Source organism: Solanum stenotomum, chromosome 2 (genome assembly GCF_019186545.1).
Source record: "Solanum stenotomum isolate F172 chromosome 2, ASM1918654v1, whole genome shotgun sequence".
Lineage (NCBI taxonomy): Eukaryota > Viridiplantae > Streptophyta > Magnoliopsida > Solanales > Solanaceae > Solanum > Solanum stenotomum.
The window spans coordinates 31,920,549-31,936,969 of NC_064283.1; the positions used below are offsets into that span (position 1 = coordinate 31,920,549).

At 36.2% G+C, this 16,421-nt stretch overlaps 1 protein-coding gene across 1 annotated transcript; it reads left to right on the forward strand.

Moving 5' to 3' along the window:
• The first annotated feature begins 344 nt into the window (after positions 1-344).
• LOC125857059 (protein ENHANCED DISEASE RESISTANCE 2-like) lies at positions 345-16,421 on the forward strand. Its single transcript, XM_049536728.1, has 20 exons — positions 345-569; positions 1,072-1,146; positions 1,244-1,297; positions 1,370-1,485; positions 2,727-2,857; positions 2,950-2,996; positions 3,081-3,181; positions 3,405-3,500; positions 3,567-3,631; positions 3,709-3,780; positions 13,168-13,314; positions 13,403-13,680; positions 14,062-14,116; positions 14,226-14,410; positions 14,930-15,031; positions 15,188-15,238; positions 15,324-15,467; positions 15,913-16,008; positions 16,112-16,213; positions 16,302-16,421. Exons 1-20 carry the CDS (start codon positions 426-428, stop codon positions 16,404-16,406), a joined length of 2,166 nt encoding a protein of 721 aa, XP_049392685.1. The 5' UTR covers positions 345-425; the 3' UTR covers positions 16,407-16,421.

Below are 16,421 nucleotides of genomic sequence, written 5' to 3' on the forward strand. Positions count from 1 at the left end.
GTGATTAGTAAAATTGGTTGAGAAATGATTGGTGGGGTGTTGTAATATCCAATTTTGAAGAGAAGGGAAGAGAGTAAATATAGGAAGTTGAAAGTGAAACAGAGAAAATAATGTGAAGAGAAAGGAGAGAGGAGAAAAAAAATTGAGTATTTGTTTAAGCGCGGAGAAGAGGAGAAACTGGAAAAGAAACAGAAAAAGGGAATTCAAGCATTGACAGTTTGCCAAGAAAGTGTCATAAAACAACTCCGGCGGATTGATTCTCTGATTCCATTTTGTGGGATCAGAGGATCAGATCATTTCATTTGTCACCCTTCACATTTTGCTTGCTTTCGTATCCTATGTATGGTTCCTCTCAAAATTATGTATATGATATTTGAATTTCATATGTAGAAAATCTAATCTAATCTTTAGAGGAAAAACGAGAAATGGGATTGCAAGGAAAAATGGAGGGGTGGCTTTGCCTTATGAGATTGAACAGGTTTGGTCTGCAATATTCGCGTAAAAGGTATTTCATTCTCGAAGACAACTGCCTCAAAAGCTTCAAATTCATTCCCACTTCACCAACAGAGGTACTGCAATCATATTCATCGATAAAAAAAGTCTATGTTGGTAGGTGCAGGGGCAGACCTATGTGAATGACAGGGGTTTACCCAAACTCCCTCGATAAAAAATTACACTGTTGTATATAAAGGGTAGATTTTCAATATTTCTATATATATACTAATTTTGAACCACCTAAATCAAAGAAGAGAGATAGCCCAGTAGTATTGGACTGTGCAACTTGGGCTACTTCCTAATTTTTTTAAATGTAATTCTTTGGACTTTGTACTTTGCACTCTAGTTTCACACATTCATATTTTTATTTTCCGAACCCGTGAGTAAAATTCTGAATCCGCCACTAGGTAGGTCTATTTATGCCTTTGCACAAGTAAACTCCTCTCTTTATCCTTTTGTTACTTCTTCGTAAGTCAGTTGAAGCAAGGTACTAGATGGGCTTTTAGAATTGTTTCATCTTTAATTTATTCATTTGTATGAGAATTATATTAATATTGGATTTCCGTTGTATGTTAGGAGCCAGTAAGAAGTGCAATAATAGACTCTTGCATCCGTGTCACCGACAATGGAAGAGAGACCTTTCATAGAAAAGTACTATGTTTTTACCTGTTTCATACTTTTAAGGCTAAATCAAGGGTTGCCTTTCTCTGGTTTTTTCTTATTAAATGATCTCAGCTGCTCCTTGTAGGTGTTATTCATTTTCACCTTGTATAATACCTCTGATCACAATGATCAACTCAAGGTACGCTCCGTTACCATTACTAAGTGAATTCAAATTCAGATATACAAGTCATTATATTCATCTTTTTTGTAGTTGGGAGCGACCAGTCCTGAAGAGGCCGCTAATTGGATACATTGTTTAAAGGATGCTGCACTCAACACAGAAAGAAGCTTAAATGCCCCTTCAAGAAGAAAATGGCAACCTTTCAGGTTAACCTTTAATTTTATATTCAAATAACTATTTGTACAACATATACACTAGAAATAAAAGATATATGTTGTACCTAATTAAACAACGAGCGTTAAGAAAATAAACTTTGTTCAACTCAACCTCAAAAGTCAGCTTACAAAGTGAGGGTTGTCCAATACTATGTAAGGAGACTACTCATTCCGTTCATAAATGTAGGCATGCTAACATCCTATGCACACTACGGATTGTACATCTTAAGTATGGATAACATATTAATATTAGGAAATACATTAATTACATGGATTGGACTGGCTTTGATATCTTGTTAAGAAAATGGATCTTGGTCCTAACCCAACCTCAAAGCCAACTCATGAGGTGAAGATTATTCAGAAACCATATAATGAGACAACAACTCATTCTCTCAATACGTTGGACAATATAACAACTATGACATATAAGAATAAAATGAAATCTGAAGTCTTTCATTTTCTTACCATCCTTCATATTTTTTTCTTTCCTTTATTAATGTCATCCACATACTTTACTTTGACATGTTGTGTTCAACCAGGGGTATAAGCTTATAATAAAGTGCCACGTGGTTTCTTATTTTACTTTCTGTTTGCAGAGATTTGATCTTAGGTTCTTGTATATCTATTTAGGCAGGCAGCACTGCTTAGACTGCTCATAAAATGAACTCCATTTTGTTTAATACCAAGTTGAGCATAAGGAAGCATTATGGAATATAGTGTTTGATTGATTAAACAGAAGAACTAGAGATTCTATTAAAATAATGAAATACACTTCCACATAGTTCTCAACTTGTTTATATGTAACTGTGACATAGTTGATGTTATAGTGCCCTTACATGATTGAGTATAACAACTGAAGGTTATTAATGAAGAAATAAGCAATTTATCCATTGAGAATTAGTTTGGATTGGATACTCAAGGAAAAGATTCAAATATGCCATCGAACTTTGAGAAAAAGTTTATCTATGTCATCTGTTAAAAGTTTGGCTCACATTTCCATTTGAGAAAAGTATCATCCATGCCATTATTTGTTAACTGAAATGACATAGATGAGCCAAAGTTTTAACGGATGACATGGATGAGCGTTTTCTCATAGTTCGATGACATATTTGAGCCTTTCCCCTTCTTTAAAATATTCAAAATTGATTGCTAGTTCACTTTTTGGTCTTGGTGGCTTTATCCAGGTGGACCAGGGTATCTGTGCTCTCTGAATTGTACTTATGGTTTTGCAGGTTGAGTGTTTCTAAACATATTGCTCATAAGAGCTCCATGGATATGGCAGCTGCTTCTTTTATGCATGTCGATGCGATGACATTTGATGTTATTGCTCCTTCTCCATGGAAGATATTTGGCTGTCAAAATGGTACCAGTTAGATCTTTTTTACTTTATATGAAAGAAGACTCATATTACGTAAGACAGAAATGATAGATGTTAACCTTTGTGTTTTCACACAGGCTTGCGGCTGTTCAAAGAAGCGAAGGACAAAGGTTCAAATGGGAAGGTATATGCTATTTACATATGTTATGTATGAGTTTCTTGATTTAGGTAGATATTTCCTTGGTGTGACATTTGTTTTGTAACTCAGCAAAGGGATGGTTCTCCAGCGATAATGGCAGTAGGTGTGATTGAAGGAACATCTGAGGCCATTTTCCGCACACTCATGTGTCTTGGTCCATCAAGAATAGAGCAATATTTTTGACTCCTCTTACAGTTCTTTCGATTATTTGGCATATACTTGTTTCAATAATAATTATGAGCTTGTACCGTTTCCTGTGTGATGACTAATATAGTCAACCTAAATGGAGTTGAATAATGTTCTGCAAGGAAATTCGTTCATGTCTTTGCAATTTGACAAGTTCTAATTAGTCCAAATTCTGAAATGTACCTCTTTGTACTTCTCTTTCTACAGATGGGACTTCTCTTTCTACAGAGGCTGTGTGGTTGAGCACCTCGATGGTCATACAGATATAGTACATATTCAACTATACAACCATTGGCTTCCCTGGTGAGGCGCATAACTATTACAAATTTGACCTCATAGTGTAAGTTTGGATTAACACTCATTTTGCAGGGGAACAAAAAGAAGAGATTTGTTACTACGGCGTTACTGGAGAAGAGAGGAAGATGGCACATATGGTAATCAAACCAAATGTTTTATGAACTTATTAAAAAAAATTGCCATATGCTGAGTTACTTACTCTATCTATATGCAGTTATTCTCTATCATTCTGTCATTCACAGCAAGTGTCCGCCACAAAATGGATATGTTCGTGCTTGCATTAAAAGTAATGTATTTTTTAACTTTGAGATTCTGAAATGGAATTCGTATGTCATGTAGTAGTTCCCATTTCCATTCTATGGTCACCATGCCTATACCATCTAAACCTCAATAATAGGATAGTTGGGATTGGCTATTCATCATAAATTGACTAGTTTTATGTCGGTTGCCGACCTACTGCAAGCCACCTTCTTAACAGGTTTGGGACTGATAACATAAGTAAGCTCAAACAGGTGAACCACTCCTATCCTTCAAACATTATTTTCTCACCGATAAATTTTCAGTTTCAAATGTGTAAGCTTAGCTTCCTTTTATTGTTGCACTCATTTCATTCTTTGTCATTGCCAATGAGGTTCCAACATTATCCTTCATATACCTAGAACTTATTCCCAAGAATCCTAAAGGAAAAAAGGGTTATTGTACCATAACACTGTCCATTGGACAAAGTACGTGTGTCGGCAAGATCTGATGATCTCTTGTTTTCAGATTCATACTCAAATAGGTTTCTTCAAATAGTGTCATTTGAAGTAAAACATGAATCTAATGTTCTTCCTTTTTCTAATATATTAAAAGCGGCAAAGCATGTTAATAAATATTTAACGAGTTTTAAAAGCTTAGCTAGTACTTTCTGAATTTTCTCAAGTATAAATTGGTATTGTATTCTTTCGTACAAGAAAAAGATGTAGCGATGCCTACTTGTTAGATTGGATGCGTCCACTAGTGATGACTGGACCAGGTCCCTCAACAGAATAATAGTGAGGAAAATAAATAACTCAAAGTAAATCAAGCACAAGGATTTTACATGGAAACCCCCTTGCTCAAGGGAGGTGAAAACCACGACCTGTACTCATAGGATTTCAACCCAAACTCCATTTCACTCAAACGGAGCAAAGTTTCAGATTACAAACTCTTGCAACTTAGGAATTAAACCCTTAATCCCTTCCCACTCACTGTAGCAACTCTACTACAAAAGAAACTAAGCAATAACTCTATTGCCCACTAAACCCACTAACTCTAGTTGATCTAGAATTCAACAACCCAACAAGGCTAACTCTAGCCACCAACTCAGACCTCGAAGATAAGAGCATAAACAAGCAGCAACTCTGCTGCACTCACACATCAACTAACTCTAGTTGACACTCCTAGGCAACTCTACCCAAGAGAACATCAAAACAATGATGTAAAGAGGCTTGCCTAAAACATAGATGATTCGACTAACTAACTCTAGTTAATCTAACTCAACCTTTAGACTTAGACTATCAACCGATCTACTATCCTTTATAACTTAGGAGTAGATTTATAATATAAGAACACAAGACACAAAGCTTAAAATACAACAAAGACTCTTCAGCACTCCATCAGGTCCCTTAAGCAGTGTTTATCCTTGAAGATGGCTTCTTCTTTGTAAGCTTATGAATTTTTAGAATTCAAGACATTGTTTGCCAAATCTTGAGTTGTGTCTTTGGAGAAGAGACTAATATGATATGGACACAAACCCTTGGAGCAAAGTCATTGGCTGAGAGCCTGCTACTCTAAAAAGTCGTGTACCAACCATGTCAGATTTGTCAGCTTTTAGAAAGTTGTCTTTTGTCTTTTTCATGTACGCGGTCTTTCCTCGACCAGGACCCTTATTAGATCTGAAAGTTTGTTAAATCATCTACACTTCAAATCAACTTAAAATAACAATTTTCCTCTTTTTGATGATGACAAACTAATATCCAACCACTTCAACTTTCGTCCCTTGGTTTCGCTCATGCCCCCTATCATCGGTCCCAATACCAAAAGACCAAGTCTTTCCTGGATCTGGTCCCCTGTTATATCCCGAAGTTTGTTAAATCATCAAAACATAACATCAACTCCAAAATAACATTTTCCCCTTTTTGGATGATGACAAACTTATTCAACTTCTCCCCCCTATCAGTATGACTCTTCAAGTAACTGGCATTGGTCCTTTTGTTTCATCATTCCCGAGGTTTGTTAAATCAGCAAAACTTCAAATCAACTCCAAAATGACCTTTTTGATGTTGACAAACTTATTCAATTTCCCCCCTTTAAATAGTTCCCCCTATCATTATCACCAGGTCACTCTTTCAAGTTGCTAACATTGATCTCATACCTTAACAATATCCCCCCTTTTGACATCATAAAAAAGAGTGAAAGCAGTAAACCAAGTTGACAGAAATGCAGTTTAAGCGAATTCATAGCCACTTGGGCAACACTGAGCATGACTAAAAATGCATAAAGTAATGAGACAAGTCAGTAGAAACAAGGCTTTTTTTCATTCAGAAATAAAAGATCAGCAGTCAAAACATTGCAAATATTATTACGAATGAGAACTAGGACAATACCCACAAAGTTACAATAGAAGAGGAAGAACAGGGACTGACACAAGAATTTAGGAAGAGAGGGGGGTCTTAGGAGCAAGGGATTGAAAGAGTAAGGTTAGTAGAGAATTTTCTTGAGCATGGTTTTGCAGAAGCCTCTCTTGAAGTTCAACATTTTTTGTTTCCAGGGCTTCATGTTGAACCTTCATGGGGTTGCCAGTTCTTTTCAATCTGGTCCCTCTAATTGTGCTTTCAGAAGTTGAGCCTTCAGGAAAACTTTTTCAGTATCCTTGTTAGCAAGAGCAACTGTCATAGCTTCCAACACAAGCTTGAGTTTCTCAGGTTCCACCAATGGCTTAGACATATTACTCTTTTTCTCTCGTCTTCCCTTCCACACATTCACATGCCAAGTCAGAAGGTACCCATATCTCATGTTATATGTACCATCCTTAACAGATATGATCATGTGCATGTGTTCTAACATTATGGCAGAAAGATTGATAAACTCAAACTTACTCAAGGGCTCAAGATTAACAGATCAGCAGCCAAAGAACCATTTTTTTTGTTTTAAAAAGAAACCTAAGCAAAAACACCTTAATGACAAACTCAAAGAACAATGAATATTCCCCTTTAAGATACTTCTTAGGAATACCTGCACCACTGAGATTTGAGAGTTAGTTGACTTCCATAACAAACTATTGAACTAGAACCTCCAACAGCCAACTTGATCTCTTCCCTGGGGCATATTCAGAATATCTCTTGAAATTTCCTCATTCAAATCGAAGAGATAGTTGCCTACCTGAGTATTTAAACTCCCATCATCTACAACAACCATGCTGTAATAGAAGTCCCTCATTTCTGACTCATGCAACACATGTAAGTGACCTTCAAACAAATGGGTCCTACTTTGAATCTCTACAACATCAATCAGACTCCTCATGCTTGATTTTGTTTTTCATTCAAGGTCAGACACCCTCCTATTGAGAATATTTTGAGTTCTCAGAATATCAACCCTTTATTTTTTGGACATCATCTTTTCCACCTTTTTTTTTTTGCTTGTTGAACCTGGTCCCTCTTCTGACTCAAGAATTTCTTCATCAAAAAATTCTTGAAAAGAGGACAAAAAAGGGTTTTGAAAATTTCTTATTTTTAAGGGGATTTGAATTTTTTGGGGAGATTGAAAGAAGCAGTAAGTACAAAAGGGAGTGAAAAGGTGTATCATGTCTCCTAAAATGAAGTGTCATTTGGTATTCAAATGATGGGACAACCGTCAGATACTTGGATGGCAAACACGTGGTAATTGCAATGGTTCTCATGCATAATTCAAGATGCAATGTTAAGAGTTCTAACCTTCGAGAATGGACCGGGTCCCGCTCTATAATTTAAATGTAATTGCTTAGATCTATCTTGACCTTTCTTTTCCTTCAACAATTCTACCATGTGCATATACCTACAAAAAAAGTATAAGACTGAATTTGCTAAAACATATATAACTGAAAAACAAGGATACCTACTCCCTTTACATAGTCATGAGAGGGTTAATTGCTTCAAGCAAGATCCATTCAGTCAAGTTTCAGCATCCCCAACTTCAATTTGTTTATCTCGACCAGGTCCCTAGTCAAGTTTTTTTGTGAAGATATAAGCAATTTGATCTTTGGTCTTTTAGAATTGCATGATGATATTTCCTTTGTCAACATTATCCCTCAGAAAGTGATGCCTCACATCAATATTCTTAGTCCTTTTATGATGGAGTGGGTTCTTAGACATATTGAGAGCACTTGTGTTATCACACAAGAGAAGGATAGTCTGACTAGACAATCTAAAAACTTCAAGTTGTTGTTTGATCCAGAGGAGTTGAGCACACCAAGTTGCATCTGCTACATACTCTACCTCAGTTTATGAAAGAGCAACTGAATCTTGCCTTTTAGTTCCCCATGAAATGAAAGATGAGCCTAGAAAATGAGCCATTCTTCATGTACTCTTTCTATCAACTTGATACCTTACATAATCTGCATCAACATATTCGTCCACATCAAAAAAATCTCCTCATGGACAGAACAGAACCAGGTCCCTGTCTTCTTCAAATGTCTCATGATTCTCTTAGCAGCCTTCAAATGTGATTCCTTCGAACAAGCTTGGAATCTTGCATTAATTCCAACAGTGAAAACAATATCAGGTATGCTATCAGTGAAAAATAGCAAGGATCCAATGATTCCTCTATACGTTGTATCATTTACATCTGGACCAGATCCATCAGCATCCAGCTTCGAGTTGGTCCCTATGGGATTATCAATTTTCTTAGCATCCAAAATGTGAAACTTCTTCAGCAACTTCTTGTACATTTCTTGACATACGTAGGTACTTTTAGAAGTTTGCTTGATTTGAAGCTCCAAGAAGAAATTTAATTCTCCTATCATGCTCATTTCAAAAATCACTACTCATGAGTGCAACAAACTCTTCACACGGCGGTTGCTCCAAATATGATATCATCGATATATATTTGAATGATCAGAAATTTCTTTCCTTTTGATTTCAAAAGGAGGGTTTTTTCAATTTACATCTTTTGAAACCATTGTCGAAAAGGAACTTGGACAACCTGTCAGCTAGTCGGGGAACCAAGTGTCATGCTTTGCTTTTTTCAAATTGAGCTTGATCAGCTTCTTCATTCTCACCTTCAAAATCAGCATTATTAGTTTGAACTGCATCATCTTTATTCAAAATTGTCTACCAGACTAGGTCCCTCACTAGGTTCATCATTTGTATCAGCTTCTTTGGGATTTCTGGATTCCTAAGGAGGATGTTCTTTAGCAAGTTCACCGTTTAGAGTGTCTCTCTGAATCTGAAGGAGATTTTTAATCTCAGAATTCTCTTTGTTCAACTTCTCAATTCTTCTAGACTCATCAAAAATCACATGAACACTTTCTACAATGCACATTTTTTTTATATACACCGATAAGCCTTGTTGGAGGAAGAATATCCCACAAGTACTCTTTCATCATTATTAGGATCAACCTTACCAATATTGTCCTTCCCAATGTTTAGAACAAAATATATTACGACCAAAAGCCTTTAGTTAACTCAGTTGAGGCTTTCTATTGTTGAGCAGTTCATAAGGAGTTCCGTTGAGGATTAACCTGATCAAACACATGTTGGTCACATAGAAACATAGTCCAAGTGAACCTTGAGAAGTCATGCACGATCACAAGATATACTTCCTTCCTTCTTTGATCTAAGTCTTCACTAGAACATACAGATACATATGGAGAAGCTCAAGAGTTTTTATGATGCTCACTTGCTTCTTCTATTTGAATGATGAGCTGGTTTGCTTCCCCTTAACATGAGTATTACAAACTTTTTCATCTGCAAATTTCATCATTGGTAGACTATGAACCAGGTCCCTTGACACAAGTTTGTTTAGTAGAGAAGCACTCACATGTCCAAGTCTCATGTGTCATAGGTCAGTATTCTCACCTTGAGCTCTAAGGCAAGTGAGGTTGTTACTACGAGTAGTGTTTAGATCAGCAATATACATGTTCTTGCATCTCTTTTCTGTCAAAATCACCATCTGAGAGATCAAGTTTGTAACCACACATTTATCTGATAAGAACTTCACTCTATTTACTTTATCACAAATCTTTGAAACACTTAGAAGATTGTACTCAACCCATTGACACAGTACACAACTTCAATGGAGTGTTCCACAGACTATCAAGTCCTGCCTACACCAAGAATGTAATCTTTCTTGCCATTGACAAAAAAGATACATCCACCTTGAAGTGCCTTGAGAGAGAGGAAGTTTTTAGTTTTTCCAATCATGTGCTTTGAGCATCCACTATTCATGAACGAACACTGACCGATGCTAACTCCTCTCACTTGCATAGCAAATCACTTCTTAGCCTTGGGAACCTATTTCAGACAGAGTTCGCAATAAGCAGATAAAGGAGTGATAATTTCCAGTAAGGCAGACTGGTTTTCTTCAACTTAGGACACAACTAGGGCCCTTCTTCTACATGTTCCTCTATTTGGAATAGTTTGAAAAACTTTCTTCATGTTTTTTCCAAACAAGACAATCTTTCTTAAAATGTCCATTTCGACCACAATGCACACATAGCAAATTATCAGCAATAGAAACATATTTGTTGTGAGGATTGTATGATGGATCTATCTTCTCACAACCCAGCCCTCTTTTGTTGTTGTTACCCTGAATAATTAAATGTGTAAGCATTTTAGAGGACGTGGTCCATTTGAGGGATTTGTTTAGTTCCTCTTTTATACGAACCAGGTCCCTCTCCAACACATGATTTCTTTCTAAAGCCAAATGCAACTTCAATTTCAGCAGTGCACAACTTATTTTAAAGTTTAAGCTGCAAGTTGTTGGCCTCGTTCTTTCCTTTAGAAATCATTGCGGTCACCTTTTTTATCTTTTCCTTCGGTTCTAGATTTTCATTGTCTAAAACAACCATTTGTTTTTCTATATCAGATGTTTGGGTAACCAGAGTAATTTTTCCATCATGAAAGATGTCTAGGCTATTGTTTAACAGATCCTTCTCAGTGGTTAGCTCACTGATCGAATCAATTAGTACAAGAACTAGCTTTCTCAATTTTCCAATGGAGAAGATATTCACATTTTCGGTGCAAATCTAAAAAAAAAAAAAAAAAAAAAAAAAAAGATATTCACATTTTGCTTGAAGTCAGATAGGGTTACCTCTTCATTATCATCATCCTCTTCTGATTTTGCCATGAAGGCAAACATATAATCAAATATTTCTTCGTCTTCTTTTATAGTGAACATGGAAGAATCATCAGGGTGTTCAGAATCACTTGAATCACTTGAGGTATTTCCCAGACGACCAGAGCTTTCTAAACCATATAATCAGCAATTTCTCTTCTGCTTGACTTGTCAGCGGCTTGGTCCCTTCTTTTGTCCTTGTCTCCTCCAGACTTGACATATTCCTTGTGCTCACCCTTGTGCATAGGGCTCTCTGATGAAGTGACCTGGTTTACGACACTTGTGACACAAGTCATTTGAGTTTGTAGCCTTGTCAAGATTTACTTTCTTCATCAGATCTCCATGTTTTCTCACAATGTTTTGCAATCTTTAAGTGAGATGGGCCATGTTCTCATCTACTTCGGGGATTTCACTTTGTGACACCTTTAGAGCAAGTGATTTATCCTTTTTTGCATCTTTCTTCCGATCAGCCTCATTAATCGGATCCAACCTTTTGTCTTTACCCTTGAGAATGAGACCGTCCTTTCTTCTATGCATCTCATGAACTTGAAGATGTTCAAATGGAGCATCCAGCGTCAATACTTCAGGATCCCTTGTCTCATCAACAATATCAACTTCATCCATCCAAGATCTGGGAAGAATGTCTAATATCTTAGTGACTTGCTTGCATGCAATGATACGTTCTTCCAGGAACATGGGCTCATTTATAATGGTGAAGAATCTAGTACGCATATCATGAATAGATTCACCTTCTTTTATCGTGAAGCTTTCAAACTAAGTAGTGAGGAAATCCAACTTAGATTTCTTTATTTGCTTAGTACCTTCATATTGTGTTCTTAAACGATCCCAAATTTCCTTGGCTGATTCACAGAAAGAAATTAGATCATATTCATTAGCCCCAATGCCACACATTAACAACTCTCTAGCTTTGTGATTTTTCTCAATTTTCCTTTTGTCGGAGTTATTATATTGTTGTCGGGTTTTGGGAAGGACCCTTATAACATGCCTATCTTTTACTTCTATATAGTTGGCACATAAGGATTTTCACGAATAACATCCCATAGCTCACTATCCTTGGCCATAAGTCATACATCTAAAAGAGGTGGCCTTGTAGGAGACTGACCTTTTTGCAAGTTTAGTGGAGTCGCCATTTTTCACAAAAATCGCTCTCTTGATGTTACCTAGATAGAGAGCCCGAGCTTTGATACCAATTGTTAGAATGGATGCGTTCACTAGTGATCACTGGACCAGATCTCTCAACATAATAATAGTGCGGAAAATAAATAACTCAAAGTAAATGAAGCACAAGGATTTTACGTGGAAATCCCCTTGCTCGAGGGAGATAAAAACAATGACCTGTACTCACATGATTTCAACCCAAACTCCATTTCACTCAAATGAGCAAAGTTTCATATTACAAATTCTTGCAATCTAGGAATTAAACTCTTAATCTCTTCCCCCTTACTGTAGCAACTCTACTACAAAAGAAGCTAAGCAAAAATCTATTGCCTACTAAACCAACTAACGCTAGTTAATCTACACTTCAAGAACCCAACAAGGCTAACTCTAGCCATCAACTCAAATATCGAAGATAAGAGCATAAACAAACAGCAACTCTAATGCACCAAACATCAACTAACTCTAGTTGACACTCCTAGGACACTCTACCCAAGAGAACATCAAAACAATGACGTAAAGAGGCTTCACTAAAACATAGATGATCCGACTAACTAACTCTAGTTAATCTGACTCAACCTAAAGACTTAGACAAACAACTGATCTACTATCCTTTATAACTTAGGAGTAGATTTACAATATAAGAATACAAGACACAAAGCGCAAAATACAACGAAGACTCTTCAGCACTCCATTAGGTCCCGTGTTGAGTACGAGCAGTGTTTATCCTTGCTGATGGCTTTTCTTTGTAAACTTATGAATTTTCAGAATTCAAGACATTGTTTGCCAAATCTTGAGTTGTATCTTTGGAGAAGAGACTAATAAGATATGGACACAAACCCTTGGAGCAAAGCTATAGACTGAGAGCCTGCTACTCTAAAAAATCATGCACCAACCATGTCAGATTTGATAGCTTTTAGACATATGTCTTTTGTATTTTTCATGTACGCAGTCTTTCCTCGACCAGGTTGTTTGTTAGATCCGAAAGTTTATTAAATCATCAAAACTTCAAATTAGCTTAAAATTACACTACTTTTCAATTTTTTTTTACTCCTTCATATTTGTTCTGCTTGATTTTTCCTTTTCCTAGGACTATGTCTTAATTAAGACATGCATGAGTTCCCTTACATTTTTTTTCTGATGCATTATTTTGGAAATTGTTTAGGTGGTGGACATGTTATAACTCCAACCAAACATGATAAGCCGTCTATTATTAAGCATATGATTGCTATTGATTGGAAGTTATGGAAACCTTATATGAAGAAAGGGGCTACGGTATCCATGACCATCCGGTTCCTTGAGAGAACTGCTGGTATTTTTCAGTGCACAAAAAAGAAATGGACCATTTTATAGTGCATGTTTCATTGATATGTCTTGTGTTGTCTTCTTTTATGTTACAGCATTAAGAGAGATGTTCAAAGCAAAGGAAGGGAACTACTTCTCAGAGTTGTCACCAGCTGTGCTGACAAGGGATATTGACCTGCCTGTTAGTGAAAAGGAAGAGATCAAAACAGAAGTCGATTATAAAATGATCACAGATGAAAGAGTGACAAATGAAGCAAAAAATCCAGTATCCTCAAATCTCACCAGATTGGATGATGCAGCTGATGAGTTTTACGATGTTCCTGAACCATCAGACGACGAACACCGCGCTTGGGCTTCAAATGCAAATCCAGAAGTGGGTTGTATGGTACACTCTTGTATCTAAATTTTTCAATATCTTTTATTACTTTTTAGAACTGGTTGAGTATGAAGTCATTTATCACACTATATCAAAAACAACTTTTAGCAGCATTAAATATACACATTAACAAAGAGTTTGAAGTCTTTACCGACAGTAGTTAACTGTCATTAGATTCAGTGTCGCTATAGGCCGTAGGAACATTTACAAAGAATGCTAATTGCCACTAAAAATACATATTTAGCGGCAATTAAGCTATTGTCGTTAAATAATTGCCGCTACATTTTTTTTGTTGTAGTGTCATTATTATATCCTTTATCAAAATTGTTAAATATTGAATTGTTTCATGGCAAAGTTCTTTCATCCCTTAATTTGCAGGAATCTTACCACACAAAATTGACCACGGCAAATATTGTGAAAAAGTTACACGATCTTACAGGTTAGTGTTGTTCTATTAAAAGGCAGTGACGACTTGAAAATGAAGAATGCTTTATTATTGTTGTTACTCTGAGTTAATGATATGTTATCTACGTTTTCAAATGTTGCAATTCAGAAAAAGGGTTATATGGACTTGCAAGAAATGGCTCGGGATCAAGAGTGTGTGTCATTTTGCTATGGAGCAACTCTTCAAAAAGATCAAAGTTTTGGTATGCCCTGCAGTTGGGCTGCTGCCGATCCATCGTCATTTTTGATTCGTGCTGATAGTTACTTGGCAGACCAGGAAAAGGTTCTCTCTCTTATTAGTAATGACTTGTAAAAGATCACGCACTGTATAATACTCTTAAAACTTACGGTTTTTAGCTTTTATATTATATATCACTTAAAAAAAGTAAATCCAAACACGTTCGTCATACCCAACATTTGGTTTTTAGCTTTACTTTTCCAGCCTAAAAGAAATTGTTAAGCACTTTTTGTGTTTCTCAATCACCTCTAAAAATAAAATTAAAAAAGCTTAAAAGCCAAAAGGTGCTTAAAATAAGTCAATCCAAGATTCCTAGATATATGCTACATATAGTTGTGGCATGAACATTACATAAGAATAGGACTTCGTACTTTAGGTAACAAATCCCCCTCAAGAAGAGGCGGATGAAGCCTTCCCTTTAATATTGATGTGGAAACAAATTTATGCATAAAAATTTCAAGAAATAGTATATATGAACCCATAATTTCAAAAATACAAACCTTAAAGTTGAATCCATGGCTTGTAAATGCTATATTGATTGTAGTAGTTCATCATTTCTGTTAGGTTAAGGCCAAGAGAACCTTGATGCAAATGGTTGCAGCTGATTGGTTAAGATCTGACAGACGTGAAGATGACCTTGCTAGTCGTCCCGGAGGCATAGCGCAGGTAACTTGTCATTCTTTTTGGGACTGATGCCAATAAGGTGAATAAATGTGATAAAAGAAGGTTGTAAACAATAAAAGCAATCAATATATTCATGCGACAAGTTCCACCTTGTTTTTCTATAGATTGCCTATCTAAAATTTTTCTTGCAATGTACAGAGATATGCTTCTCAGGGTAGACCGGAGTTCTTTTTCATTATCAACATCCAGGTCATTTCTTCAGCTTACAAATGTATAATCATCAAACACCTAGACTTTCTAATCTTAAATATTCCTGTTCCGTTAAATGGATCAGGTCCCAGGAGCAACCACTTACAATCTTTCTCTATATTACATGTTGACATCTCCTTTGGAAGAAACACCGTTACTTGAGCGGTTTGTCAATGAAGATGATTCTTTTAGGAATTCAAGATTTAAGCTTATACCATACATCTCCAAGGTTGGTATATTAGGGGCATGAAGCAAGAGTTTAGCTAAACATAATACACATAATACATAAATATGCCCTTTAACTTGGCTTCAGCTGACATTTTTGCTCTCCAACTTTGAGTGCCCAACAAGTAGACACTTAAACTTGTATAAAATTGAACAGATAGACATGTTCGTCCTATATGGCGTCCTACATGACAATTTTGTGTCCTATGTGGCATCTTACGTGTATTATGCCACATAGGACATGTGTGTTTATTTATTGGGTTTTATACAAGTTTAAGTGTCTAGTTATGCACACTCAAAATTGGAGGGTATAAATGTCAGTTGAAGCCAAGTTAAAGAACATATTTATGTATTATGCCAACATAATATAAGCTAAAGTTCATTTCTCTTCACTTGGATGAATATACAAGCATCCCATATTAAACCTTTTACTGACTAATAATCCATAGGGATCCTGGATAGTGAAGCAGAGTGTTGGTAAGAAAGCTTGCTTGGTTGGTCAAGCACTAGAAGTGCATTATTTTCGAGGAAGAAATTACCTAGAGGTAAAATGCACGACTAAAGAGGACATCATTACTGACCAAAAAGCTCTTTTCTGTTACGCTCTCATTTCAAATACTAACCAAGAAATTTGTGTTGATATTTCAGCTTGGCATTGATGTTGGATCATCAACAGTGGCACGGGGTGTGGTCAGCCTTATTCTCGGATACTTGAACAATCTTGTTATCGAAATGGCGTTTCTGATACAGGTATAAGCCATCGTCTTCTTAATAAAATACTCTACTTCTTTTCTCATCTTCAAAATAGTTGCATATTGTTTAATTCATATTTTTATAGGGTAATACACCAGAAGAACTCCCAGAGTTTCTTCTAGGAACGTGTCGATTGAACCATCTAGATGTATCCAAATCTATTCAAACAGACTCTGTAAGCATCAGCTAAACATAATATTTTTCA

Coding starts and splice junctions, on each gene's coding strand:
- LOC125857059 (XM_049536728.1), top strand. CDS start 426: ATGGGATTGCAAGGAAAAATGGAGGGGTGGCTTTGCCTTATGAGATTG. Junction 570..1,071: donor TTCCCACTTCACCAACAGAG/GTACTGCAATCA, acceptor GTTGTATGTTAG/GAGCCAGTAAGAAGTGCAAT. Junction 1,147..1,243: donor GAGAGACCTTTCATAGAAAA/GTACTATGTTTT, acceptor TGCTCCTTGTAG/GTGTTATTCATTTTCACCTT.